The sequence below is a fragment of the Drosophila guanche genome, unplaced genomic scaffold, assembly GCF_900245975.1.
Source record: "Drosophila guanche unplaced genomic scaffold, DGUA_6, whole genome shotgun sequence".
Lineage (NCBI taxonomy): Eukaryota > Metazoa > Arthropoda > Insecta > Diptera > Drosophilidae > Drosophila > Drosophila guanche.
In genome coordinates, this window is record NW_022995749.1 from 3299529 (window position 1) to 3326946 (window position 27418).

The 27418-nt window shown below is 46.6% G+C and overlaps 5 protein-coding genes across 7 annotated transcripts; 3 read left to right on the forward strand and 2 right to left on the reverse strand.

Moving 5' to 3' along the window:
- The first annotated feature begins 6024 nt into the window (after window positions 1-6024).
- On the forward strand, window positions 6025-9267 carry LOC117585675 (transcription termination factor 2). Its single transcript, XM_034275276.1, has 4 exons — window positions 6025-6314; window positions 6381-6778; window positions 6840-8126; window positions 8183-9267. Exons 1-4 carry the CDS (start codon window positions 6179-6181, stop codon window positions 9050-9052), a joined length of 2691 nt encoding a protein of 896 aa, XP_034131167.1. The 5' UTR covers window positions 6025-6178; the 3' UTR covers window positions 9053-9267.
- A 149-nt stretch (window positions 9268-9416) lies between these two features.
- LOC117585678 (transketolase-like protein 2) lies at window positions 9417-12891 on the reverse strand. The gene is made up of 3 exons (XM_034275280.1): window positions 12660-12891; window positions 9712-11310; window positions 9417-9648 (listed from the first exon to the last, which is right to left on the reverse strand). The coding sequence occupies exons 1-3, from the start codon at window positions 12761-12763 to the stop codon at window positions 9471-9473; spliced, it is 1881 nt and encodes a 626-aa protein (XP_034131171.1). The 5' UTR covers window positions 12764-12891; the 3' UTR covers window positions 9417-9470.
- A 1482-nt stretch (window positions 12892-14373) lies between these two features.
- Window positions 14374-17218, reverse strand: LOC117585680 (peroxisomal N(1)-acetyl-spermine/spermidine oxidase). 2 transcript variants are annotated; one of them, XM_034275282.1, is made up of 6 exons: window positions 16800-17217; window positions 16607-16766; window positions 15758-16163; window positions 14912-15695; window positions 14730-14850; window positions 14374-14667 (listed from the first exon to the last, which is right to left on the reverse strand). In XM_034275282.1, the coding sequence occupies exons 1-6, from the start codon at window positions 16895-16897 to the stop codon at window positions 14485-14487; spliced, it is 1752 nt and encodes a 583-aa protein (XP_034131173.1). In that variant the 5' UTR covers window positions 16898-17217; the 3' UTR covers window positions 14374-14484. The 2 variants fall into 2 exon arrangements, with proteins under 2 accessions (XP_034131173.1, XP_034131172.1); XM_034275281.1 differs by having other exon boundaries at window positions 16607-17218.
- A 531-nt stretch (window positions 17219-17749) lies between these two features.
- Window positions 17750-21015, forward strand: LOC117585676 (Hermansky-Pudlak syndrome 5 protein homolog). The gene is made up of 3 exons (XM_034275277.1): window positions 17750-18128; window positions 18183-18683; window positions 18751-21015. Exons 1-3 carry the CDS (start codon window positions 18000-18002, stop codon window positions 20662-20664), a joined length of 2544 nt encoding a protein of 847 aa, XP_034131168.1. The 5' UTR covers window positions 17750-17999; the 3' UTR covers window positions 20665-21015.
- Window positions 21016-22073: 1058 nt separating this feature from the next.
- LOC117585677 (ATP-dependent RNA helicase bel) lies at window positions 22074-26891 on the forward strand. 2 transcript variants are annotated; one of them, XM_034275279.1, is made up of 5 exons: window positions 22074-22539; window positions 23735-24092; window positions 24161-25933; window positions 25985-26023; window positions 26098-26891. In XM_034275279.1, the coding sequence occupies exons 1-5, from the start codon at window positions 22495-22497 to the stop codon at window positions 26232-26234; spliced, it is 2352 nt and encodes a 783-aa protein (XP_034131170.1). In that variant the 5' UTR covers window positions 22074-22494; the 3' UTR covers window positions 26235-26891. The 2 variants fall into 2 exon arrangements, with proteins under 2 accessions (XP_034131170.1, XP_034131169.1); XM_034275278.1 differs by having other exon boundaries at window positions 22074-22304; window positions 22408-22539; window positions 24161-26023.
- Window positions 26892-27418: the final 527 nt, after the last annotated feature.

Genomic DNA, 27418 nt, shown 5'->3' on the forward strand with positions numbered 1-27418 from the left:
GCTGACTGACCCCTGGCATTATCTCGATTTGGCTCCCTCTCTCTCTCTCTCTCTGTGTGTGTGTGTGCCACAGTCTGTGCCAAAGCCCCCAAACCTTAAGCCATCTGTCAAATCGCACGTTTGACAGCCACAGAAACCTTCTCACTTTCAAATCCACGCAGGAATTGGGGGAGGTGTGGGGTGTGGCTGTGCCTGTGCCTGTGCCTGTCAACCGAACAAGCAGCAAAGTAACAAAGGTCACATTTGGTGTCAGAAGAAACAAACTTTTCAATTGATTGATCGGGTCGGTTTCAAGGTTAATTAGATAGGAAAAAGACCTGACATTTCCACGAGTTGCAGCGAATTGGCTGGCTCCTGCTCCGTGCAGGAGTTAGAGGCAAACCATGAAGTCGGTTTAGTGCCACTGAAAGGGATTAAAAACTAATTAGGCGAGCGCGTGAAGCGGAGTGCAAGTCGAGCACAGGTCCAGGCCAAGGCAGAGCCACAAAGCGTGTCAGCAAACCAGAGAGAAAGCGCAGAATTCCATGAGTTTGCCAGAGATAACAGCTGGCAGTGGGAAAGGAGCCTTCTCTCCTTCATCTTATCGCTTGAGGCAGCTGCTAATTGAGCTTCCACGCAGCAAGTTGCACCACTTCATGGCCATTCTGGCACATCCTTTGCTCGTATAATTGCCATTAAAAGATTGCTCAAGTTGCGGCCAACTAATTGCCGTAATCGATTTGCATTTGCATAATCTGCAGCAACAATATAAAAGTTGGCCGTCGGGTAAAGTGTGAAAGTCTGTCAGCAAATCAAATGGAATTAAATTATCAATTGGTCAATCGAGGTGCAACATGTGTTGGCCACTCTAGTGACAAGTGTGGCAAATTGCAGGCAGCCTGCAACACACATCAATTACCCGGCTCGACGGGCGCCTGCGTGGTCGCGCGGGCACACGTTGCGTGTACGCAATCTCAGGGACAGACCTGAAACCAGTTGCAGCCATGCAGTTTAGTCGATAAACGGGAATGTGTGTACGTTGGCAGTGGAAAGTCAATGCCAGGGCTGCCCATTCAATGTCTAGTTGCGTGAGTTTCGAACATGCGTGGCCTCGGACTCGATTGACTTTGGAATGGAAATCTGCGAGTGCAAAGCGAGTCTTTGACCCCCCAGACTGTGGGCATTGGCACTCGTTTTGCTACCTATAATCTATTACCAAATAAATAACTGCTATTCGGGAATGCGCTTGCCGTGCAATAACTAACTTTAATTGGCCGCAAGTCCTTAGCTAAACATTTCTCGTAAGCTCCAAATTAGTTAACCGATCCATTTCCATATCAATTTTCTAAGCCAGGCCTGTTGCAATTAAACCAGCGACAGCCAGCCAGACAGACAGACAGACAGACAGCCAGACTTGGAGTCGGCATGCAAAACAATATGAAGCATATCAAATGCCAGACAGCAGCAGCAGCAACACCTCTGCGCATGCGCAACGCCGCCAAGTCTGAGTCCGACAATGAGGCAGGCGGGTGGCCAGTGCAATGCTGGCGCCGGCAAAAGTGCAAAGTCACGGATGAATGAGCCACTCGCAGGCGGCTGGAACTTTGCTTCAGCGATTCGTTTTAATTGATTTTGGGTTTTGCAGCAGGAACGGTGCTCATAATACGCACCGCTGCCTGCCCCCGCTGGCCACAAGAAGTCAGCGCTTGGCCAACTAATTTCGGCCAAACATGAAGCTGGCCATGTCTGGCGGCCGGGCAGGCCAAAGGAGTTGCCAAATATTTTGTTTGCGGCCATTTTAAGAGTCTCCTAATTGTACAGCTCCGAGAATTCCGCTTGGCCAGCTAGCTACTGATGGGGTTTGCCCAATACCTTTCCCAGAAATATAATATTGAATTATATTTGTATGCATTTTGCGCACAATTTAGAGTCCACATTTTAGACTCAAGTCAGCCTTATGCTGTGCCTTATGCCAGGGTATCAAACGGTTCGTTGTTTGTCGTTTGTAATTCCTTTTTGTTTTGGCTAATATTCAAACCATTTGGATATTGGATCTGTGTTTTCATTTTCACTTCCAATGGTGCGCCCGGTTGCGGACAATTTGCAATACTCCGAGTATTGTGGTTGTTGGTTTGTTATTTTTTTCAGCTGTTTATGCAATCAAAATTCTTGGCGTCCCCGCGGCAAGCAACAGCAAGAGGCAGAGGCAGAGACAGAGAGCTCGAATGGCACTTGTGGGTGCAATTGTAATTATCCTAATTTATGTTGTGTGGTGTTCGCTTTAATGCAGTCTCAGAGCGACTCGGTGACTGCCCGCCCCGACTATCTGCTAGAGTACCCCAGCATCCACTTGGATTCGATTCTAAAATGCCGCACAGATTTATTGCAAATTATCTCACAGCCTGACAATGATCGATAGTACGAAAATTTATGGCCGCCACAGCGGTTTTCCCGCTCCTTTGCCTCTTCCTCTCGCGGTCCCACTTGACTCCCCCGTTCAGGATTCGGGTTCGGTATTTTCTGGCTTTCGGTTTCACTCAAAATGGTGGTTGCAAAAAATAATTAGGCTAATAAATGAGGCCGCAATGCTGGTGGAAGTGCATTAGTAAAATGGAAACGCGGAAAATCTGCATGCATGCGGCGGCAGATTAATTGATTTGCCGGGAAATCAATGCAATTAAAAACAAAAAACATTTGGCATACACTTCATGAATGAATATTCATTGAGAGCAGTGAAAATAATGATTTAAATATATGTTAAGTGCCCAGAACTGGCCCCCAAAAGGGTGGTAAATATTTGCACATGACGCACATGAGGTGCCTAATTAATTAAACATTGACAGGGGAAGAATCAGAGTGCTAAATTATTAAAACCAGCCAATAAAAGGCACTCGCATAGAAAGAATTTATTCGATTTGTTAGACAAACAGCCGCTGGCTACTTTGGCAGCTTTGGAGGGGAGAGGGAGGCAAAAGGTAATCAAAAGCCAGAGCTGAATAAACATGATTGACAATGGAGTGGCGCATATTCAGGTGTGGTCCCCGCCAATAAAACGTAATTGAAATGTTCCTGTCAGCCGGTGAATGGAACACACACGTTACTCGGCGCTGGTGTTGGCCAACATGAGCGTGGACAATAGCCAACTTCATTGATTTATGATCTCTTTAAGGTGGCGGGGGGGGGGATTAAATTAATAACAGAACTTGAGCGCCATATAGAGCAATATATTATATTGGCAATACTTGAATGACATTCGATCGATTAAGTGGAATTACATCTGGGGAATCGAGTAGTTCTCTGGCTATTCACAGATAGATAGCCAGATTCAAACTGCTTCATAATACAGCAGATGCTCCAATCGCTTCGCAGGTGAAGTCGGACCCTAGAGCGACGAGAGCTTTAAGTCCCGTTCGACTTCCCTTCTTCCAGCGTGTGTGACAGCGTGAGTGCCAGCGTGTGGCCAAATACTTTCTTTCTTTCTTTCTTTGCTTCCTTCTTTCGGCGTCTGCCAAAGTCAAGTTCAAGCTGACTGTGGCTTAAACCTCTGGCCTGTCTCTCACTCTGTCGAAGTGCGCGTCCAACCGGTTCGACCAATTGGAAAAGCAAAAAAAAAACACTTAAAGTGCATCACGATGAGTTGCATTCAATGCGGAAAGTAAAACGTGTTTCTGCCGCATTAGCTCAACCTTGAGATGCGGAAATGCGGAAACATCTAAACGAAAGCAGACAGCTGAGTGGTCCATTCGAATTTGGAGTATCTTTTTCGGAGCTTCTCTTCAGTTCATACTCCAACCAACCGTAATTGCAACTGCTTTGTACTCTTTCGTTTCGGATTCGCTTTGTTGAGTAGATTTATTGATTGATTCACGTTTCGTTCGTTTACCTTTCGCAAAAACCTGATGCTGCAATTGAATGTACAGCAATCACAGCTAACATGATCGGTTACTGGGTCACCTGACGATGATTTGGTCTTGAACCGCAGATCAAGTGAACACAAGAGGCAATTGAAATTAGAGTCCATCGAAGCATTGGCTAATTGTATAGTATTGGATAACTCATAAAGCTGCTGCAGGCCATCCCACACACATACATTACATACATACATGCATGCAAATGGGAGCATATACAAATCGATTGCTAAAACAGCTTCTGATTGATAGCTGAAAAAGTTATGGACTGCAGACAGAGAACTGAGCACTGCCGCAAATCGAGAACTGTGTGGATCTTAGTTACAGAAGAATTGGAAAAAAATAATTGATGTCCGCACTAGAAAAGGATTTGGCTCGGCCACTTGCAACTCCGCCCTACGAGTCAAGAACAAATGCCAGTGTTTGTAAGTGCTTGTAGGGAGGCTAACAGCTGTTTATAATTTTGTAATTAATTTTAATAGCTCGGGTGTTATGGTTATTACCATTTTTGCACCACTCACACGTGGAAAGGCTACAATCTCTACTATTTAATGCAGTGTTTAAAGGGAGTTAAAGGGAATTCGTGGGGCGTAAGTGAAACCAAAATTGGTCCTCTATTCTGCGGAGAGGCACGGGCATTTGGTTGAGGTTAGTATTACAAGATTATGCGGGTAATTGGCGACATGCGATGCCATCTCATGTGCCTACAGACCCATACATACGCACCTTCTTCCTGTCCCGTCCCCCTGCCCCCTGGCTCGTTCACGCTTTGCATATGGATTGCCTTGACTTGCCTTGTCATGCTGATGGCTGGAGGGGAAAGCTTGGTCGGTTGGTCAGCACAAGAGATGGCTTTTGTTCACGTTCTGCCTGAATTTGAGCTTCATGAACACTACACACGAAGGTGTAGCTTTGTGTGAGAGAGAGAGAGAGAGAGAGCACGTGTACCTGTGTTATGTAGCCGACCCAGCCGGACGTACCCAGCAGACATGTCTAAACACACAAACGCACTGAAAATCATGTGAATGTTTGCGTGCCGATCTATTCACTGATGTGATATTAAGAATAAATAATTTAGATTTGGCATGCTGCAATCTTCGGTGGGTTAATTAACTTCTGACTTTTAGCCATTTACCAACTCTGACCACCGCTTGTTTAAAATAATGAATTAACAGGACGCTAGTTTGGTTTGTTTTTTTTGTTGACCATATTTAATAGGTAACCCAAGAAGAATTAGTCATGAAAACTAGCTAGTCTTGTGGAGAATTTATTGATGAATCGAATAAAATTATAGTTTCAGCGGCGAGAGTCCTAACTAGCTGGTAATATTAAACAGAATATCAAACTCGAGGAAAATTATTTCCGATTTGGTATATATACGGTATATTTGAAATAGGAGAAAGTATATTTCGGTATATTTTTGAGGGTCAGAGTGTCGCGGCCTGCTTCAAAAAACGATTTAATAAGACGCAAGAAAATATCGACAGCCCCATCATAGAACTGAAGTACCTGGTCATTGCGGACTCATCGACCTTACAATTTCTCGGCAGCGATTAAATACCAAAAAAATAATAATAAGACGTAAAACCACAAACCATTTAGTTTTCATAAATGGTATATATGTTCGGCGAAAAGTAATTTTTCCTATGTAGAAGGGTTAATATTTGAAAAAAATATAAGAAAAGAGTTTACAATTGTTGATTTTTTCAACAACATTAAGGAGTTATAAGTCACAAAAAAGCTTCTTTCCTTTAAAGAATGGGCTAATATTTTAAGAATGAGGCTAATTTGGAGTTCTGAATCGAATCTCACTGATTTACGTCAGGTAAGGCCACTTGGTGGAAGTCTTCGAGATGTCATCATCTTTTGAGGATGCCTTCTATTGCCTTTGAACTTACATATCATTCCAAGATATTAAATCTTATAACATATAATTTGATGAAATTATATAGGTGACCACATTTCAACTCAAACTTCATATTGTTTAATTACCTGTACACCTCTTCTCCAATGCAACTCCTTGCATGCCCTCATCAACAAACATCGATAGCAACACCGAAAATACCCTCAACAAAATATGGACACCTCCATCACTTAATGCAGATTTATCGTCCTCCGGCTTCGCGCGCGATTAGGTTTAAAACTGACCTGTCATGCTGCAATGCCAGCAAAACGTGTGAAACGTGAACAAAATATATAGCTACTTAATTAAACTTAAGCTGTAGATATTCTCCCAAGCGACTCGCAGGCAATCCATAGATTATCGCTGCCAAATTTCCACGCTCAAAGACATGGAAAACCAAACGCTTAACGTATTTAAGTGTGAAGAAGACTTCTCCGATGAAGATGAAAGCATCGGAGAGGACGAAGACTCGCCAGTATTGTCGTACGATGAATTGGAGGATACGAAGTTTGATTTTAGCAGCGGTAAGTTATTAATTACACACAAATATTTCATCACGCAGTGCAATTTAACACATGTAAACCCTACAGAATATGCAAGTGAATCGGATGCCGTCATATTGGTCAGCAGTGAGGAATATGAAGCAAGGAGAGTGGAGTTTGGTCAACATGTGAAGAAGGTCCTCGCTTTGGAGCAGCGCAAACGAGTGCTTGATGAGGTGGCGTCTAGAGCAGGAGCTATTGACATTGAAGATTTGACGAGCATTCAAGGAACATTGCAAAAGGAAAATTATCGTATGATTGCTAAAGGGAAGTTGCTAGACACTCTGCGTGTAGACGAGGAGCAGCGCGGGAGTGCCGAGACCCAAGCGAACGTGAAGCCCGAATGGTCCAAACTGTTCTCGGGTCTGAACCGCCATCGGGACAAAGCTGGCACCACTCCAGCTGAGTTTTACCAGCACAAGGCGAACATTATTTCCAGCCTAAAGGTAAAACGCAATCAATTGAATGATTTCTTCGCAAGTTGTATTATTTGTTCGTACTTCACAGACAATCTACGAGCCAAAAGAGCCCACGCCCAGTGGAGATCAGTTTGCTGAGCAGTCCTCGCTCCTGCTGGTGGGCCTGATGAAGCATCAGAAATGTGGCCTGCGATGGATGCAGTTCCGGGAACGGCAGGAAATTAGCGGTGGCATTCTGGCAGATGACATGGGACTGGGCAAGACTCTGAGCATGATCTCACTGATCTTGTCCTCTCTGGAGAAAAAGAAGCTGAAAATGGAGAAAAGGCAAAAGGCACAAGCGGCGAAATGGATGCCGTTTAAAAAGTTGTACAAGTTTAACATCTTTGAAGACGAATTCTCTGAGGAAGAAGACGAGGAACCTACGCCTCCAAAGCGTCTGTGCCCCGAGTTATCCCAGGCAGAAGAGTTAACCGAATCTGAAGAGGAAGATGACTGTGGTCCCTATCCGCACGCGGGCACTTTAGTGGTCTGCCCCATGAGCGTGATGTGCCAATGGGCCCAGGAAGTGTCCACTAAAGTGGCCCCAAATACCATTAATTTTTTGATCTTTCACGGTGCCTATCGGCAAAACATCTCCTTGGAGATGTTCAGACGCCACGACTTGGTTATAACATCGTACCAGACCGTCGCCTCTGAGGTTGGGAAACTTGGCAACAGTTCCCTTCTGCTGGCCGTCCAGTGGCAGCGTCTAATCCTGGACGAAGCTCACATAATACGAAACACGAAGACCAAATGCTTCAATTCGGTCTACCTGCTGCGCGCACATTGTCGTTGGGCACTGACAGGCACACCCGTGCAGAACCGGGCCATCGATGTGTTTGCCCTGCTGCGCTTCTTGAACGTGCCGCACTTCAATCACCTGAATACGTGGAAGACGATGCTCAACCATGGCAAGCAAGCTCACTTTCGCCTGAGCTTCATCATCAAGCCACTGATGCTGCGTCGCACCAAGCAGCAGCTGCAGGCCTCCGGGGATATGCCAGCACTGCCTGAACTGATGGTCGAGGTGGTACACGTACAGCTCTCGGAGCCTGAAATGGCCGTCTATCAGATCTTGTCGTCGATCTCTCAAAAAATATTCACCCAGTTCCTGATGCAGCGCGAGCGCGGAAACAACGACTTGAATTACTCTTCTTTGCAAGGACAGCCACAATTCATCACAAATCATGTTGAGGAAAAGTACACAAAAATATACGAGCGATTCCTTCGATCGCTGGGATACAATCCCAAAGAAAAGGTAAAGGGAATCGTTATCCTGGTGCTGCTTCTGCGCCTGCGTCAGTTTTGCTGTCATCCCAGTCTTATGGTTAATGTGAGTAGATTATATGAGGCCAGAGGCTGTTGCATTTAACGTTCTTCTTTCTCTAGATGTTTTTGTTCATGGACGCAGCCATGCCACACAGTGATCTGAAGTTAGATCTCAAGCATATTGGCGGCTCGTTGCAGTTGGATGCACTGAAGGAGTTGGAGAATTACGCTGCACGTGACTGCAGCTCCGACGGCGAAGAAAAAAAAGTTGAAATCAAAACGGAAGACCCAATGCAGCCAGTGGAGGAAGATTTCGGGGCCCAGCTAGAAATGGAAACCAACACAGAGGAAGTGAAACCAAAGGAGGAAAATGTTCTCAGTGACTTGGCCGGAGCCATGGAACTTCTAAATATTAACAATCCCATTTTCAATCCCAGTCAGCCGTCGGCCAAACTGAAAGCCGTTATTCAGAGACTGGAGTCAATACTCGAAGAGACAAATGACAAGGTCATTGTCGTGGCCACATGGACCTCTTTTTTATCCATAATTCGTGACTATTTGCATGAGCGGGATTGGAAGACGCTTGATTTTAATGGCCAGCTGAATGCCAAGGAGCGCGAAGAGGTGCTCAGAGAGTTCAATATGGTTCTCAACGACAAGCGGGTGCTGCTGCTCTCCCTCACCGCTGGCGGTGTTGGTCTCAATCTGAATGTGGCTAACCACTTGCTGCTGGTGGACCTGCACTGGAATCCGCAGCTGCAGCGACAGGCGCAGGATCGCATCTACCGCTACGGCCAGCAAAAGCAGACCTTCATTTATCGCTTCATGTGTCGGGACACCATGGAGCAGCGTATCAATGCGTTGCAGGAGTACAAGTTGGAGATTGCCAATGTCGTGCTTCAGCCAGACCAAAGCGCACTATCATCAGCCGGTGGACGTCTGAGTCTGGAGGACTTGAAGAAGTTGTTCTTAAATGGAGTCGAAGCCTAGGCCCAGCAAATCTCGGGTTGAAAATCCGAGTAACTTTTTTGTTTATTTGTTTATTTCTTTTTAAGAAGTTTCGTTTTGAGTTTTCCTTTAACATTCAATGTTATATTTCTAAGATGGTAGGTAGATACACCATCTGTTGTGTATCGCTTCGAACGCGAATTTGATCTACAAATACCCAGAAATTTATAGCAATAATTTTATGCAAAACATGTTCATAACTATCGAATAAATAAGGAGCATCGAAGTGCGATATCCAAAAATCGATAACCGTAATTGTTGAATAATTTTTATCAAAACGAATTTATTTATGTTATTAGAATTCGAATTAGTGGGCAGGTGTGAAAGGGGAGGGTGGGGGGAATGGTGTATGTGGAATGGAAATTAAGCTGAAGGCTCTTAGGGATTGGCAGCCGGTTCCTCACTTCTTCAAGATGGCATTGACGGCGAGGACAACGTTGCGTGCCGAAATGCCAAACATATCGATGAGAACCGCTGGTGGACCCGAGCGTGGTACAGTGGGCACATACAGATGCTTCACCACAAAGTTCCGGTGCTCGGCCAGGGCACTGAGCACAGCCTCTCCCAAGCCTCCTTGCCTGCAAGAGAATTCGTATTCGTATTAGCAAGAGAAGAAGGAAGGGGATGTCGCGTCTACTTACTGGTAGTGATCCTCGACGACAACCACACGGCCACCGCACTGCTTGCCATGCTCCACAATTAGATCCACATCCAGTGGTTTCACGGTGAACGGATCAATGACACGGACTGTGATGCACTCCTTTTCCAGCTGATCGGCGGCGGCCAGGCACTCGTACAAAGTGATGCCAGCTCCGATGAGGAGTACCTCGTCGGAAGGCTTCTGGCGCACCACCTTGCCGCGTCCAATGGTGAAGGGCTCGTCGTTGTTGTAGATCACAGCAGTGTTGGGACGCGAGGTGCGGATAAAGCAGACGCCCTTGGTGTTGGCAGCCAGCTCGACGGCCCGCTCGGTGCTGACAGCGTCGGAGGGATAGAAGATCGTGCTGCCGGGAATGGTGCGGAACATGGCGATGTCCTCGAGTCCCATCTGGGAGGGGCCATCCTCGCCGATGCTGCAGCCACAGTGGGAGCCCACAAAGTTCACATTTGTCTGCGAGATGGCGCCCATGCGGATCTGGTCAAAGGCGCGTGTGAAGAACGTGGCGAAGGTCGAAACAAAGGCCACGGTGCGACGACGGCAGGCGGCACCGACGGCCACACCCACCAGATTCTGTTCGGCAATAAAGCACTCAATGTAACGCTCCGGGAAGACGTTCTTCAGCTTGTCGGAGAAGGTCGAGTTCTTAGTGTCTCCGTCCAGAGCAATCACACGATCGTTGTCAGCTCCGATCTTGGCCAAAGCTGTGCCGTAGGCTAGACGCGTGGCCACCGAGTCTCCCAGCTTGTAGTTGGGTGGAGTGCAGAGCTTTACGTTCGTGATGTCCACCTCGGGTGCCAGGCCGGTCTTGCCCACCTTCTTGGGCGAAAGCTTAACGTCGGGATTGACCATCAGGCCCTGCAAGTGCTTGATCACCTTGTCGGCCTGATCGCCCAGAGGCTTGCCGTGCCAGTTGTCGAGGTTCTCAATGTTGGGGAAGTCCTTGCCCTTGAAGGTCTTGGCAATGATTGCCGTTGGCTTGCTCTTGGTGTTGGCGGCACAGTGGAAGGCCTTGCACAGCTCGTCGATGTCGTGGCCATCGACAACCAGTGCATTGAAGCCGAAGGCCTCGAGCCTGTCTCTGTACACATCCATCTTGTGCTGCAGCGAGGTGGCCTCCGACTGTCCCAGCCTGTTGACATCGAAGATCACGCACAGATTGTCCAGATTGTAGTGTCCGGCAAAGTGCAGCGATTCCCACACTGATCCCTCAGCGGACTCGCCGTCGCCCACAACCACGTAGGTGCGGTAGTCGGCCTTGTCGAGGTTCTTGCCCACATAGGCCATGCCGGCGCCTACGGCAACGCCCTGACCCAGAGATCCGGTACCCACATCAATGAAATTGAGACGAGGTGTGGGATGACCCTCCAGATCGCTGTCGATCTTGCGCAGGTTCTTCAGCTCATCCACGGAGAACAGACCAGCCTCGGCCCAGGCAGCGTATAGAATGGGTGCAGCATGTCCCTTGGACAAGATGAAACGATCGCTGGATGGATCCCGGGGATGCTTAATGTTCAAGCGCAGCTGTTGGAAGAACAGCACGGACATGATCTCGGCCAGCGAGGCGCATGATGTGGGATGTCTGTTGGAAGGGAAAAGATAACAATTATAATTATTTTTATATTTTATTTATAGCACAGAAAAGGACCCAGAATTGTTCTTCAGTAAGGAAATCCAAATGACAGAAACAAATATTTAACAGATAAAGCCACGAACACATACATACATATCATATGTACACGCATAGGTACACAGATAAAGAGAATGGTGAAGTATCTACAAAATGTGCTGAGAGTTGGCAAAAATCCAACCACACAAAAAACGCAACTCTGCAAAAGGGGGGCTCGTCTTACCCACCATTTACTTATATACATAAACACATACATACATACATATATACATTCGTGTATAAATAAATCTTATCGCCAACACAAACAACCTAGACTGATATTTGAGTGAACGTACACATCTGTACCACACCGGTTTCGAGGACCTTGAACTCCATTGGCATCGATCTGGTCTGCCATTAGCATACACCAATCTCAAAAAACAAAACTCTCAAATTACACGCTGCGTTTGCATGTCGTCCGTCCTCTCCGCCTCTCCAGCAAACTCCAAGTACTAATGAAGGTGATCCTGAATGTCGCGTCACTTGGCTTGGCTCTTTTATCAGCAGTTTTCACTGTCTTTCGATCATCATGCGCTAAACACACCGGGCAGGGCATGGGCTGGTCACCTCTAAGAGGGTCTAATCGGTCATATCGTAAGTCATGACGTGACGAACCAACAAAACTCTGGTTATCTTGCCGGCAAAGGTCATATATAGAGCACATCTTATCTCGCAGAAGCCACCAAAGTGGAGTATGAGCAGCAATAAAAGTTTTCATTTATCTGTTTTTGTTAGGTTTATTTGGATTTCATCCCCTTGTCTCTTTTCTCGACAGTGGAGAATGGGAGTTTTCGAACACTAGATTGGAACCTCTGCTTTCAAATGAACATACATACATACGTGAGTACTTGTGTACATACATATATGCATGCGAAAGTGTGTGTTGGGGCGACGCTTTAAAGCAGAAAACGAAAAAAGCGAACAATAACAAAATTACCGAAAAGCAGTAACAGACAGGCAGTAACTTTCAAGGTCGAAAAAGGTCAGTTATAAAAATTAGCAATAAGCACAAATGGGGCTTATCAGCAAGCACACACACACACTCTGCAAAGCATTGCAAAAAATTCGCATATTCGAGAAATTGTATGGAGAAGGGAACGGCGTTCCAGTGACGAAAACACGTGGCTTGCAAGCTCAAGCCTGGCAGGGTCACCTTTGCCGGTCGCGCAACAAGTGCAAGGTGCACAACTTTTGGATTCCATGTTAATATGGTTAAATACACACAAAATGCTAGTGAATGTTTCGACCAGGCATACACTTACCCAGATTTGGAGGCCTGAGTGGAGGTGATGGAATGAATTCGCAGCTTCTGGGCCAAGTCTTTCAAATCCTGAACGGTCTTAGCTTCTGGCTTGTGGTACGACATGTTGCGGATGTTTTTTGTGGGCGACAGAAAACTCGAAAGTGTTTTATTTGTTAAACAAACGCAGAGACTTCTGGCAAACAGGCAAAAAGAACAGTGTCGTGGCGGCGGCGGTGGAGTCAAAACTGAATCGTAGCAGCCGGCGTGTGGAAACGAAGTGCTCTCGCTGCCGCTGCCGCAACTTTTTCTACACTTCCAAAAGCTCAAATTTGCCGAGACTCGCTGAGCTTTGAAGATGCTTGTAGTTTGCGCTGAAACGAGTGTGAATTAATATTATTTAAAAAGAACTTTGAAAAGTGCATGTAGAAACAACAGTTTGCTCTGGTGATAATTACATGCCTGTGTAGTTTCTATGTAGCAAACTTCACGGCAACTACACACAGTTTTGTTTAAACTTTAAACAAATGCAATTAAAGGTGTATTAATGGTGAGTGTCTTACCACTTTTTGCTATACAATTTGCGAAGTTCATGAATAACTTTTTAAAGAATAAACTGGAATTTTGCACAGGCAGTTGTTCAAATAAAGACAAATTTTAACTAATTTTGATATAAAAACCTAAGCAAAGGTAAACAGATAAGTTTCTCTATAATAGTTTATATTTAGCGTGTTCTTTATTCACTTTGCCGAACATTTAAAGATAAAAACATTTGGATTTTCGTATTTCAACTGACCAAATAGGTTTATGTATGCCTTTAAAGTTTGAACCATTGCACAAATGAGTGTAGCAAAGTAGTTAACATTAACAATAGTTACAATCAATTTACACGCTTGTGGCCATCGATGTTCCTGGAGCCAAATCTAACTTAAAGCGAATCTTTGATACCTTAATATGAGCTTACAAAAATAGGCATATGTATGTAAGAAGGTTTACTTATGCATAGTTCGGTAATTTATACTAAATAACTTTATGTTTGTGCACACACATTTGTTGTATTCGTGCTTCGTTCAAGTACATTGAAGGCTGCTTGGAGTGCACGTTGGCGTTGGCAACACATTGATCAGCTCAGCTTTAACATAACATTTATTTATAGTCTTGTACAAGCGGGTCTTTCCATATAAATTATAAACAAAATTGCATTGTAAAACAATTATATAACAAATGCGTTCAATGAGGACGTACAATAATACGCTAAAAACACTAAAGTGCAAACAAAAATTGCACACAGATTACAATTTCTATGGTTACGAAAGCCGCTAACGCCCAACGGCTGCCTACATTTGTCCATTGACTCTTCCTGTGCGTAGTTTTTCAACGCCTCGAGAGGATCAAGTTATTCGGATTGCCTAGGGAATCGTAGTAGAAGAGTGTCTTCTTCTTCATGTGTATAATGGCCATGCACCAATGCATGCCATGGAAGTGTACAGCAAGGCTGCTGATTTGATCAGCAAGGACATCATTGTGGTGCCGGTACACTTCAATGGCATGCATTGGCGCATGGCCATTATACACATGAAGAACCAGACACTCTTCTGCTACGATTCCCTAGGCAATCCGAATAACTAGATGCTCTATGCGTTGAAAAACTACGTACAGGAAGAGTCAATGGACAAATGTAGGCAGCCGTTTGACGTTAGCGGCTTTCGTATCGAAAATATCCGGGAACGGGAAAATGGAATATCACTAGCTAAAAGCATTCAATAATTTTAAAAGCTAATCGGTAACATAAATAAATAAATATAAATTATAATAATACAACATCGATTTGTTGTCTGATGATGTGCTCAGTCCAAAGCGATGCCTTGAATCCAGGCGCTGAGGTCGCTGCCGTCAGACTCCATTATAATCTCATCCGGCTCATCATTCGCCAGCAGAACCTGCGCCGCTGTACGTCCACTCAAGTAAGCCCCGTGCACGGTGGAGTAGAAGCTGGAATGCGTGTGCTCTCCAGCAAACACAATGGCGGGCTGAATAGAGTCACAAATAGAGTCAGATTGGGGTTAAAATGGATGCATGTACTGTGCAGTACCTTCATGGCCTGTGGCGTTGCATACAGCGGTTGGGCCAGGTTCTCAATGTCCTCCTGTGTGGCTCCCACTGGTATGGAGGTATAAGCCCCACCCGTAAATTCCTGCGATTTCCAACTGGTACTACAAATTGCAAGCAAATTTAGCAAAAGTAAATCAACAAAAGAACCTTTTTTGAGCTTACCAAACGCAACGCTTGGGCTTCGGGACATACGGATCTTGCAGGAAGCTCCTCAGGATCTCAGTGCACTTCTCCGCCACAGCCTCGTGCGAGAGCGTCTCCATATACTCGGCCTCGCGCCCAGAGACCCAGCCCAGCAGCAGCGTGTCCGTCATCTTGGCAAAGGAGTAGATTTTCTTGAACCAATTCTTGCTGAGATACGCCTCGCTGGCCAGCTCCTCCTCTGTGGTGGTGTCCATGTCACGCTTGTCATCGTCCCACAGCAGCATCACCTCCGATACGTCCGCACTGAGGAACGGCCTCTCATACTCCAAGTATATCTTGTCCACAGTCCCAAACATGAGATTCTCAATCGACTCCTGCTTGAACTGCGGCAGCTCCGGATCGAACAGGGTCTTGTGCGTGTGCTTGAGCACGCCCAGCGGTATGGTGCATATCACATGGGCGGCATGAAAGACGCGTCCGTCCTCACAGTCCACGCGCACATTGCCCTCGGCATAATCACAATTGCTGCTGGAGTTTGACTCGACGGAAGCTCCTCGCAGTGCTCCGCCAGCCGTGGGTATTTCTGTGACGGTCTTCTCCGAATCATCCGATTCCTCGTTCTCCGAGTGTTCGTCGACGGTATCCAGGCCTGTAAATGTCTTTTTTCGCTTCCAGTGAATCCTCTTCACGGGGCACTTGGTCAAAATGGACTTCTGCGGTATCTGGCCACTCAGCGGCCGTAGTATGGAGCTGTAGCCAGAGGGCAGAACTATGTTGCCGCCCTGAAGCTCAGTGTAGCTGCCTGCAAGGGTAATTTACACGTCAATCTTTGTGGCAAGCAATGAAATCAACTTGATAACCTACCCAGCTCGAGGAGATCCACCTCGTTCATGTTGTTGCAGCCCGTGATGCAGGTCTCTCGCTTCAGCAGGCAGTTGAATATGGATTGCTTGAGACGCTTCTCCTTTGGGTCCTGCACCGAACTCAGAAAAATCTCAATCTCGTAGTTGATGTGCTCGCCCACGCTGTGTATGTCCGGCGGAGGGCTGTACTGGCACAGGAAATACTCGTCGCAGCGCCGTAGAAAGCACACGTAAGCCTCGTAAATCTCCTGCAGTATGCTGAAAGGAACTTGATGCCCATCTTCGGTGGTGGCCACCACTTTGTGGGGCTTTGGTACATTAACCACGCTGACTAGCCCATGCTGCATTGCCAATTCAAATATGGGATTACCCAGTACGCCGTGTATCCAGTTGGCGCCCAGCTCAATCTGTGAGAACATGAGAGAAAATCGAGAGGGTTAGTGAAATGTGGGGGTGTGTCTATGGCGTGGGCTGAACAGCACTCTCCTGGAATGCTCATATCTAATCTAACACACTTTTTGGCCAGTCGTATAACTTCTGCACTCTAAAGTCTAGTTCTAAGCATGCCAATCGATGTACTAGAAAAATGCTCTAGGGTGGGGAACAATAAAAATTCTTCTATAACTACAGCCAGAAATGCTACAACTAGGAGGAAGTAACAGTCGCTAGAAATAGCAACAATGAGATGCGTAAATAGCGGACGGACTGCGCACGGCTTGGAAAAATCCATAATCCATGAGCACAACGGGCAGCAGTTCAGCGACGAGCATTCTCGCTTTCATATTGTAAATGTGTATTCCACATTTGTACTCCATTCTTGAGCTTTCTTGGACTTGTTACATAACTCTACCTTTTGATTATTGCTGAGCGGTATGGACACAATGCGCCCACCCATCCGACCGCGCGCCTCAACTATGAGGAAATCGTCACAGCCGTTTTGCAGTAGATGATTGGCCGCCGAGAGGCCAGCCATTCCTGCCCCAATGATCAGGATCTTTGCATTTGTGCTGACTGCGGAGCTGCTGTTGTTGCTGCTGTTGTTGTTGCCGGGTGCTCCAGGGCCGACAGATGCCGCGAGGTCGGCTAGTCCTTCCTCCGTTGGGGAGGGTGCGGGGGTGGTCGGCTCTGCTTTATCGCCCATTGCTCCTAGGTCTGGTCATCCGTTGTGCATATATGCGGGTCACTTGTTTAGTTGTTCAGCGCGTTATTTAATGTCTTTTTCGATTATTTATGCACATTTTATTTTTTCTGCACTTGTCGTCCGACCCGCGACTGTTTTGACGTTTCTTTGACAGCGGCCGATTTCAATATGGACAGGGAACAGCTGGTCGGGCGAATCGGCGTTCGTTCGGTTTGGTGTACTATTCAGAAACGATATGACATTTGATTTATAACTTTTGTAATAGAGAATTTCAATTGTTTCGTGTTTATTTCAGGAAAATTCAGAAAACAGCTGTTGTACAGTGTGACCCCGGCTGTATTGATATAAATAAAAATATACCGTAAATATAACAAGGAAAAAAAAACAAAGTTAACCCACCTAGGCCCCTCTATTTAAATAGTTGAACAGCGCGAATTAATGTTGTTTATATATTCTTCTTTATAGTCAATACCTTTAGTCTTTATATAAACAAATAAATCACCACGATGTCTTTCACATAGAACACATATGAAAAGGCCAAAGCATGTCAATCTAAGATGTCATTATTAATGTTAGAGAGCAAAACGTAACATTCCATTCCCAATCACGTTCGTTGTTAACCTTTCCAATAAAAGGAAGTCGCGAATGATAGCCAATCTTGTGCAATATTGATTCATCAATCGGATAAAATTCTAGATTTTTCGCTGAGAATCCCAATGAGCTGGTGATTTTAAATAGAATCGCAAAATTAGAAAAATGATCTAAGATTAACGGTATATTTTTAAAATGACAACGTATGTTATTGAGGGGCTTGTGGTACATTTTATCGATAAATCCGCGGCCACACTGGCGACGAGCAGCTATTAATTTTAGTTTATAAAAATAATAAATAAATTACTATTAAAAACATCAGTGTGTGTGTGTGTCGGACATTGGGGGAATACCGCGATATCGCAGTTGGTGACAAGCTTGTGACTAAGTGTCTAATTTCGCTGAACATAACGAAAACTAAGCACCTCGTCCAAGGAGAATAACAAAATAAATAAGTAAAAATTGCTTAATTGTTGGAAATATACTCACTAAATGACAATCTATTAACCCGATGCGCTATGCTAACAAGGATCAGTTGTTAGAAATCCAAAGTTGCACGATGGCGGATGAGTATTGTCTGACAAACTTTATTGATTTTTCGCTGTCTTTGTCGTTGCCACTGAAGCACAATCGAATCAAGGTAACTCATCTGCAATCTCCAATCGCTGTTGCTAAACCTCTTCTATTTACGCAGTACACATGCTTCGACATCTCCGACAGCTACATTATCTTTGGGGCATCCTCCGGCTCCCTCTATCTGTTCAATCGCAACGGAAAGTTTCTGCATCTCATACCGAACAAACATGGAGCCATCACCAACCTGAGCATTTCGGCGAACAACAAGTATGTTGCCTTCTCCACTCAGCGCTCCCTGATCTGCGTGTACGCTGTGAACCTGTCCGCCCAGGCCACGCCGCAGGTGATTGTCACGCATCTGGACCAATCCGTTCAGGTCAGCTGCATCCACTGGACGCAGGACGAGAAGCAGTTCTACTATGGCGACTCCAGGGGACAGGTCAACCTTGTGCTGCTCTCTTCCTTCATTGGCCACAATCTGCTGCTCAACATGACCGTGCACCCACTGCTCTATCTCGACTCGCCCATTGTCCAGATCGACGACTTTGAGTCGCTGCTTTTGGTGTCCAACTGCACCAAATGCATATTGTGCAATACCGAGTACGAGGAGTACAAGCAGGTGACTAATACTTGATCGCAGTCAGCCCAAGTTCCGCTGTAAAACTCTTAATTTGTATCCCTTGTAGATCGGCAACCGTCCTCGGGATGGGGCCTACGGCGCCTGCTTTTTCATCTCGCCACACGAGTCCGTGCAGCCGTCGCGCATTTACTGCGCGCGTCCCGGCACCCGAATCTGGGAGGTGGACTTTGAGGGCGAGGTCATTCAGACGCATCAGTTCAAGGCTGCCCTGGCCACGGCACCCGCCAAGATACAGAAGACCATCAGCGGGGACAACAACGCGGACGAGCTGGACTCCAACGACGAGTTGCTGGACTACCAGCCGCAGCAGTTGCAGTTCGCCAGGGTGCAGCGGCTTAGCCAGGACTTTCTGTTGGCCTTCACCGAGCTGGGACTCTACATCTTCGACGTGCGCAACTCGTCCGTCGTCCTGTGGTGTAACCAGTTCGAGCGGATTGTGGATTGCCGTGTGTGCGGCATGGAGATCTTCGTGTTCACACAGACAGGCTCACTGTACAGCGTGCAGCTGCAGACACTCCAAGGGTATTCCATCTCGCTGGTGCAACAGTCGAAGCTGCTGCAGTGCGCGAATCTGCTGCGGCAGCATGTGAAGTACTTTGCGGACAAGGCCAGGGAGAACTACGAGCTGAAGCTGCTCAACCAGCTGAAGCAGCTGCTGATCGAGAGACAGGAGTACGAGCTGCTGAACGACATTTCGGTGATCTTCGATGCCATAGCCCAGTGCACAGGCAGTGCGCTGGACACCCAAAGCTCTGGCGGCAGTTCAGCCGCCACCGAGCGCAGCGGCAGCATGAGCGGTGGCGGAGTAAGCGCCCCCAAGGGCCCGCCGAAGGGCGTGTATGTCCTGGAGAATGCCTTCTGCGATAATCTAAAGCAACAGCCAAAGTCCGGACACTTCAAGGATGCCCTGCTAACCGTCACCGGCAAGTTTGGGAAGAACATTATCAAATATAAGTTCAACATATTCGCGGAAGAGCAGCAGCAGCAGCTGGTGCGGGAGCTCATACCAGCCAGTGAGCGGTCGCTGCCATTCAAGGACATCAAGGCCCGCTACGAATCGGGCTCGGGCGGCGAGGAGGAGATCGTGAGCCGCTGCAAGCGACCCACGCCGCAAGCGCCCCACATCAGCCCCGAGGAGAAGACCATCTACAATCTCTACCTGATCTGCAAGAGCGCCAAGTTCAGTCGCACACACTGCGTGGAGCGCTATCGGGCCGTCTTCGATGAGTACGCAGCCGGAGAGCTGGTGGCGCTGCTGGGAAAGTTGGCCCAACTGATGGTGGAGCACGGCGATGGGCAGGAACAAGCGGAGCGCAACTGCTACGAGATGTACTTCAACTATTTGAATCCCGAGCTCATCTGGGAGGTGGATGACGGCACACGGGACTACATTGCCAGTGGATTTGTGCTGCTCAATGCGCCGCAGTGCATGGAGATAGTCAGATGCGACCACTGCCAGTTCCCACTGCGATTCGACAACGCCTGCCAGTACCACGAACTCGGCGCCGTTTTGCTGCGCTACTTCTGGTCCCGCAACGAGCAGCTCAAGTGCTTCGATGTGGTCCAAGCCGTTCCCGCGCTGCTCGATGTGCTGGCCAAGTTCTATTTGGCCGAGCAGAATCTCGACAAGGTGCTGCCCATTGTACTCAACTATGGGCAGCCGGAGTTGCTCTTGGACGTGGGCCGACAGCTCAATGTGGCTGCCTGGGCACGCTGCTTCGAGCAGTTTGCGGAGCTGCAGCGTGGACGCCTGGTCTGCGTCAACTGTGAGTGCGTGTCGAGCGTTGAGCAGGATCAGCTGACGCGACATTTCTTTTACACTTGGAACTGCTTCCTTAACATTGCGCTCGACCACCTGACGGCCAGCGACACGTTGGCCCTCATCTTCAAGTGGAGCTCCTACATTCCGAACGATGCCATTGACAGAGAATTCTATTCCAGATGCCTGCTCAAGGGCTAGCTAATCCAAGTTATAGTCCAAGTGGAGCGACGATGCGACCTGCATACGAGATATACTGCACAGGGTTTAGTTGTTATTTACATATAAAAATACATATACATACATACGTATATGTAGCATATATTTACACACAGCTACACTACATACATACTACGTATATAGCATTATATGGCCGTATTTAATGTTCAAGTGTTTCCACTATGTAATCTCAAGCTAGAACAGAAGCTATAGCCAATACCAAAAGCATTTATTCTATATAAACATGTACACATCCATACATACATCCATACATCTATATATAATACATAAATAGGGCTGGCTGGTAAACCATTGGCCCAATATAAAAACAAATTGTCATTTTGTTGGTTAGTGTAAACATTTAGTACGTTTTTTTTTTTGGGACATAACAGATTTGGTGAAATTTTGTATGGGAAATTAGAATGACTTGGTTCGGCACAGAACCCGTAACGGGACTTGTCCACCACTATTATCTGTTTCGAAATCTCGAATGATTTCTGTCAAATAAAGAGAAGATGTTATCTGTGAGAGAACCCTTGACCTGTGCGACGACCATTTGGAAAGCTGGATGAACGTTTAATAAAGTCCAAAATATATTAAAAGTCTTAACAGCACCCCCAATCATTTAAAATATATTCATTCTAGTTTAGAGATATAATTTTGCTTTCGCATGTGCGTTTTGCGTCAAATCTCATAAATAAGAAGGCGTCGTACGCTTTAGAACAATTTCCAACACAACAATTTTTGGCAAAAGTAATACAAAATTAAGTCTGATACACAACCATTCTTTACTCATTCTAAAATAGTCCAACTATCGCCTTCGATACTCGCGCAGTCCGGAAGCGCCAGAACAAAATCATTGCTGTCTCAAGCTGCACGTAATCGGCAAGTTTACCACCTGCAAAACCATCGATATGTCCACAATTCCATCGAAAATTAAATAAACTTTATGTTTTTACGCTTCCGTCATTGAAGCGGACTTGTATTCTGCGATCCTTTTCGTAATTGTAATTGTTATTATTGATGCAATTTGTAAGAATTTATATTGTTTTTTAGACGATATATCGCTGGAAGAAAAAACATCGTTGATTCTGATGGTGCTATGACACTAGTCTATGCTTACTTTTCTGAGAGAGATAGGTAGCATTAGAGACAAAATGCTAAATCTAGACGAGCCTACTGGCGCTCAGTCAAACAACTGAGGCACCACTTGAGATAAACTTATCTTTTCCAAAATACATATCTGCTGGTGCAGGCATTATTAAAAGTATCTTCATATTTGAAACTAGTCAGCTAGCAAGGCCTAATGTCATAGCACCATAGCAATGTTTGGTTGGCACAATTCTAGAACCATCGATATTATCGATAGGGTCATCGATGGTTTTGCAACGCACTAATTCTCTAATTTTCGCCATTGTGTGATTTAGACACGCGTCTGAGCATAAAAAACGCGAAAAGTTTATTTTCAAGCGTAGCACAATTACAAACCGCTTGTAATTGTCGTGGCACAAGCAGGCCATATAAGTTCGAAGTGAATCGATTTAAAACTTGAACAAAGAAACTCTGTGAGAAGTACAGACCTCATTTGAAATTTCACATAAGAACGTAGTAGCTTGTGGAACGTAAGAAGTTGTCGGAAAAACTAATGAAAAACGTATAGACACAAAGTGCAACACAAATACTAAAGAAAGAGAGTTTTCCCATATCTTTTTTTGTCGAAAATAGCAAGTGTGCACCCGAACAAAGCGTAACAACTGCGAAATTTTCCTAAACGGAAAGCAAGAAAAAACAAGCAACTGATTGGAGGATAATATGAGTAATGCTATTAACCAAAATGGCACAGGTCTAGAGCAGCAAGTAAGTAAAGCATATGAAATGTCGTCTGTTGGTTGGTCGAGTGGTGGGGGAATCCTGGGTGAAGTATATATTGTAGGGAAAAAGTATATGTATGTGGTACATATATGTGTATATTGTGTGTTAACTGTGCGTGTGTGTGTGCGAGAGTGTGTATGACGAGGCTCATGCGGTTATTGGACAATGTTCGGCTAAAAACTTATTGATTTCATAACACACAAATGTCTTTGGCTGTCAAGCGTATCGCGCTTTTACAACGGTGAATTGTGTACGTGCACTGGTCTTGTGTGTACATGTGTCCAAGTTCTTCTCGTTATTCACATTTGTAATTTCTTTTGTATAATTTTTGCTCGTTGCCTCCAATCTGACGTGTTTGTGTGTGAAAGTGCCCGTCTTTTGGTGCCTTAGTGTTGGTGTGTGAGCAGCGCCGCAATTCTAAACCAGTGCGTTGCTGTGTGTGTGCGAGTTTCAGTGTTCTTCTCTTTTTCTCTCGCTTGCGCGCACATGTGGAAGCTGAGTGTTGTAAATAGGGTTGTCAGGGGCACATAGTTTGCGAACGGAAAATTTAGAGGGTGATTATCAAATATGTATAATATAACAGCTCACAAATAATTTTTTTTTCTTAAAGAGATGGCTTTCCGCTATACCATATTTTTAATGTTTGTTATATGCGTGTATCTTACCAATTTACAAATGGACGGACACCCTGTTTTTTATTTGTTTTTACAACACGCGTTCCACACTTGCCACTGATTCTCGATCCACACCTGGGCTTATTATTCGCCGCTATGAAACCCCATATCATACCAACACCATGAAGCTTGTCTGAGATTTGTGCATGTGTGTGTTTGTGGGTGGCCCTGTTGTTGTTGTGTTGCTAGGCGGGCGCCCTCTCTGTGTAATGGCAAAGACCGAAAATCGAGGCTTTAAACTAGTTGCGCTTCTCTGTATACGTGCGGGACGCTACACCGTGTGCAGGAGAGTTTGGTGTGTGAGAAAGCAGAAGTAAATCGCACATGTTGCCAGGCGGGTGAAGAGCATAAAGAGAAATGGGATGAGTTAGAGAAAAAAAACTTGTTATGCCATCGGATTGGGTTGCAATTCATTGAACTTGAGGACGTCTATTCTATCTACACATACAAATAAACAACCACTCACGGATTTGGTCGTGTCACGCACGAATTACTTCTCGTTTCAGGTTGCTGGTCTGGACTTGAATGGCGGCTCAGCTGACTACAGCGGCCCCATAACAAGCAAGACTTCCACTAACTCGGTCACCGGTGGTGTTTATGTGCCCCCGCATCTTCGTGGTGGTGGTGGCAACAACAACGCAGCGGAGGTAGACAGCCAGGGCCAAGGCCAGGGCTTCGATTCTAGAGCCGCTAATCCGCGCGCCGACAGCAGGGAACCGCAGCAGAATCGCAGCGGTGAGTATCGCAGAGGCGGAGGCGGCGGTGGTCGTGGCTACAATCGCCAGAGCGGCGAGTACGGAAGTTTTGGCGGCGGAGGACGACGTGGAGGAGGTAGTGGCGGTCGCTTTGAGGACAACTACAACGGTAAGTCTGCAGCTCTAATCTTCCAGCAATTGCTTCTCATCTCATTTGATTCCCCGTTCTGATCCCAGGTGATTTCGATTCGCGTCGTGGAGGCGACTGGAATCGCAGTGGTGGTGGCGGCGGACGAAGCTTCGGTGGGGATCGGCGAGGTCCCTCGTATCGCGGTGGTGGAGGCGGCAGTGGTACCGCCCTTGACGAACAGCCCGATGAGGGCCAACAGCAGCCGCAGCAGCCACGCAATGACCGCTGGCAGGAGCCAGAGCGCCCAAGTGGCTTCGAGGGCGCTGTCGAAGGCGGAGCTCCGGGAGGCGGCGGAAACAGATCGTTTAACAATCGCGGCGAACGCGGAGGCGGCTCTGGCTACAACAGTCGCTGGAAGGAGGGCGGAGGCGGCAACACCGACTACACAAAACTGGGAGCCAGGGACGAGCGCTTGGAGCAGGAGCTGTTCGGCGTTGGCAACACGGGCATCAATTTTGACAAATACGAGGATATACCCGTGGAGGCGACGGGCCAGAATGTTCCACCCAATATCACAACGTTCGATGATGTGCAGCTGACGGAGATCATTCGCAACAACGTGAGCCTTGCGCGTTATGACAAACCGACACCGGTGCAGAAGCACGCCATACCGATCATCATCAGTGGACGTGATCTGATGGCCTGTGCCCAGACCGGCTCCGGCAAGACGGCCGCCTTCCTCGTGCCCATCCTTAACCAGATGTACGAGCACGGTATGTCGGCGCCGCCGCAGAACAATCGACAGTATAGCCGGCGCAAGCAGTATCCGTTGGGTCTGGTGCTGGCACCGACCCGCGAGCTGGCTACCCAGATCTTTGAGGAGGCCAAGAAGTTCGCCTACCGTTCTCGTATGCGTCCGGCCGTACTCTATGGCGGAAATAACACCAGCGAGCAGATGCGCGAGCTGGACCGGGGATGCCATTTGATTGTGGCCACTCCGGGCCGATTGGAGGACATGATTACGCGCGGCAAGGTGGGTCTGGAAAACATTCGCTTCCTGGTGCTGGACGAGGCCGATCGCATGTTGGACATGGGCTTCGAGCCGCAGATTCGTCGCATCGTGGAGCAGCTAAATATGCCACCCACTGGCCAGCGTCAGACGCTTATGTTCTCGGCCACATTCCCAAAGCAGATTCAGGAACTGGCGAGCGATTTTCTCAGCAACTACATTTTCCTCGCCGTGGGCCGCGTGGGCTCCACGTCCGAGAATATTACTCAGACCATTCTCTGGGTCTACGAGCAGGACAAGCGCTCGTATCTGCTCGATCTGCTCTCGTCCATCCGCGATGGACCCGAATACAGCAAGGAACACCTGACGCTCATTTTCGTGGAGACAAAGAAGGGAGCGGACTCGCTGGAGGAGTTCCTCTATCAGTGCAGCCATCCGGTGACCAGCATCCATGGCGACCGCACCCAGAAGGAGCGCGAGGAGGCCTTGCGCTGCTTCCGCTCCGGCGATTGCCCGATTCTGGTGGCCACAGCTGTGGCCGCTCGTGGTCTGGACATTCCACATGTTAAGCATGTCATCAACTTTGATCTGCCCTCGGATGTGGAGGAGTATGTCCATCGCATTGGTCGTACCGGCCGTATGGGCAATCTCGGCGTGGCCACGTCCTTCTTCAACGAAAAGAATCGTAACATTTGCTCGGATTTGCTGGAGCTGCTGATCGAGACAAAGCAGGAGATTCCCAACTTCCTGGAGGATCTGATGAGTTCGGATCGTGGACACGGCGGAGCTAAGCGTCGTGGAGGTCCGGGCGCACGCTACGGCGGCTCTGGCTTTGGCTCTCGCGATTACCGCCAGGGCTCTGGCGGCGGCGGTGGCAGTCGCGGCGGCAGTGGCCCTCCTCCACGCAGCAGTGGCGCAGGAGGCGCCGGCGGAAGCTTCCGCAGCAATGGAAACTCGTATGGTAAGTTTGGGGAGTGGAAAAAGTGGGTTCCGGTTCCTAGATGTTTGCTCACATTTATATTATTTCGCTTCTAGGAGGAAACTCTGGTGGTGGCGGATACTACGGCAGCAGCGGCGGTGGTGGCGGATCCTATGGCGGCTCGTACAGCGGAGGAGGAGGTGCCGCTACCTCGCACTCAGGTAACGGTCCGGATTGGTGGGGGGCTCAATGAGAAAGGCCTCATCCGCAGGGCCAGGGGTACCAACGGGCTGTGTACGCCACGCCGAGGGAGCAGCAGCAGCAGTCGCAGCAGCAACAGCAGTCGCACTCGCATCATAGCAACTTTCGCAATTAACTAAAGAGAAGAGATCAGTTGGTCGTCAGTCGATAGCAGCTATATATTATGTACACACACATACATATATTATATAGGAACAGCAAATGTGAAGAGGATCTGTCTGTGCGCAGCGCAACACACACACAAAAAACAGCAAAACACACACATAAACACACGGACACACAGAAATAAGATCTAGACCATCCTCATATATCATTTATCAGCTATCCCAGCATGTCCAACCACAATCACAACAATAACCCAAACCCAAACCCAATAGAAGCAAAAATAATAAATAGTAAACAAATCAAATAAAAATAAAGTATGTTATTCATGCAACGAGGGAGAGAGAGAGAGAGCGTACACTCAGGCCCATCCATGCCCCAACAACAATTTCTACACACACACACACACACATATTACAAATATGATAAACACCACAATATAAGAAATATTTAAGCAACTGATACAATTTTGAATTTTTGTCCATAAGTTATACTTCTCACACATCATTTCTCTTGGAATTTTCAAATACAAATATATATGAATAAATATATTTATATATACACACACAGACGAGTGTATATGTATGTATACTGTCGATAGCGGATCAAGATGATGAATGAATGCGCAAAACTTGAACTTCAATTGATGATTTTAAACATGAAACGATAAATAGTAATGAAATATATATAGTATATATTAACATATATAAATCGAGATATGCTGTACTATATGAAACGAGAAATCAACACAAAGAAAATATTAAAAAACAAAGTTTGCTAAACATAAATTTAATAATTTAGCAAATGAAAAAAAAAGTCTGATTTTTGTTTGATTTAAAAGATTATATTTCGTACTCTATTGACAATAGAATACAATTAGCTTAATTTTTGGGAAATCTGAAATCGTACAGAAGAGTTAATCAACTCAGTAGGTATAAAATTACTTAATAATCATTTAATTGTCAAAATCAAAGTTTTACACCAATCCATTTGAAGGGTAACAGATAAGTTGGGGGTAGGCAGTTGATTAATTTGAACTGGAGCTGGAAAATTTACAACCGGTACTCACATCAT

Excerpts from the sequence above, each read along its gene's own strand:
- LOC117585677 (XM_034275278.1), top strand. The coding sequence starts at position 22,495 with ATGAGTAATGCTATTAACCAAAATGGCACAGGTCTAGAGCAGCAA. Across the intron at positions 24,093-24,160 it reads CTTTGAGGACAACTACAACG|GTGATTTCGATTCGCGTCGT; the intron begins GTAAGTCTGCAG and ends TTCTGATCCCAG. Across the intron at positions 26,024-26,097 it reads CAGCAATGGAAACTCGTATG|GAGGAAACTCTGGTGGTGGC; the intron begins GTAAGTTTGGGG and ends TTTCGCTTCTAG.
- LOC117585678 (XM_034275280.1), bottom strand. The coding sequence starts at position 12,763 with ATGTCGTACCACAAGCCAGAAGCTAAGACCGTTCAGGATTTGAAAGAC. Across the intron at positions 11,311-12,659 it reads ACTCAGGCCTCCAAATCTGG|ACATCCCACATCATGCGCCT; the intron begins GTAAGTGTATGC and ends CCCTTCCAACAG. Across the intron at positions 9,649-9,711 it reads GTCGTCGAGGATCACTACCA|GCAAGGAGGCTTGGGAGAGG; the intron begins GTAAGTAGACGC and ends ATTCTCTTGCAG.
- LOC117585680 (XM_034275281.1), bottom strand. The coding sequence starts at position 16,897 with ATGGGCGATAAAGCAGAGCCGACCACCCCCGCACCCTCCCCAACGGAG. Across the intron at positions 16,164-16,606 it reads CGCTCAGCAATAATCAAAAG|ATTGAGCTGGGCGCCAACTG; the intron begins GTAGAGTTATGT and ends ATGTTCTCACAG. Across the intron at positions 14,851-14,911 it reads AAGCCCAAGCGTTGCGTTTG|TACCAGTTGGAAATCGCAGG; the intron begins GTAAGCTCAAAA and ends TGCAATTTGTAG.
- LOC117585676 (XM_034275277.1), top strand. The coding sequence starts at position 18,000 with ATGCGCTATGCTAACAAGGATCAGTTGTTAGAAATCCAAAGTTGCACG. Across the intron at positions 18,129-18,182 it reads TGAAGCACAATCGAATCAAG|TACACATGCTTCGACATCTC; the intron begins GTAACTCATCTG and ends CTATTTACGCAG. Across the intron at positions 18,684-18,750 it reads AGTACGAGGAGTACAAGCAG|ATCGGCAACCGTCCTCGGGA; the intron begins GTGACTAATACT and ends TATCCCTTGTAG.
- LOC117585675 (XM_034275276.1), top strand. The coding sequence starts at position 6,179 with ATGGAAAACCAAACGCTTAACGTATTTAAGTGTGAAGAAGACTTCTCC. Across the intron at positions 6,315-6,380 it reads GAAGTTTGATTTTAGCAGCG|AATATGCAAGTGAATCGGAT; the intron begins GTAAGTTATTAA and ends TAAACCCTACAG. Across the intron at positions 6,779-6,839 it reads ACATTATTTCCAGCCTAAAG|ACAATCTACGAGCCAAAAGA; the intron begins GTAAAACGCAAT and ends CGTACTTCACAG.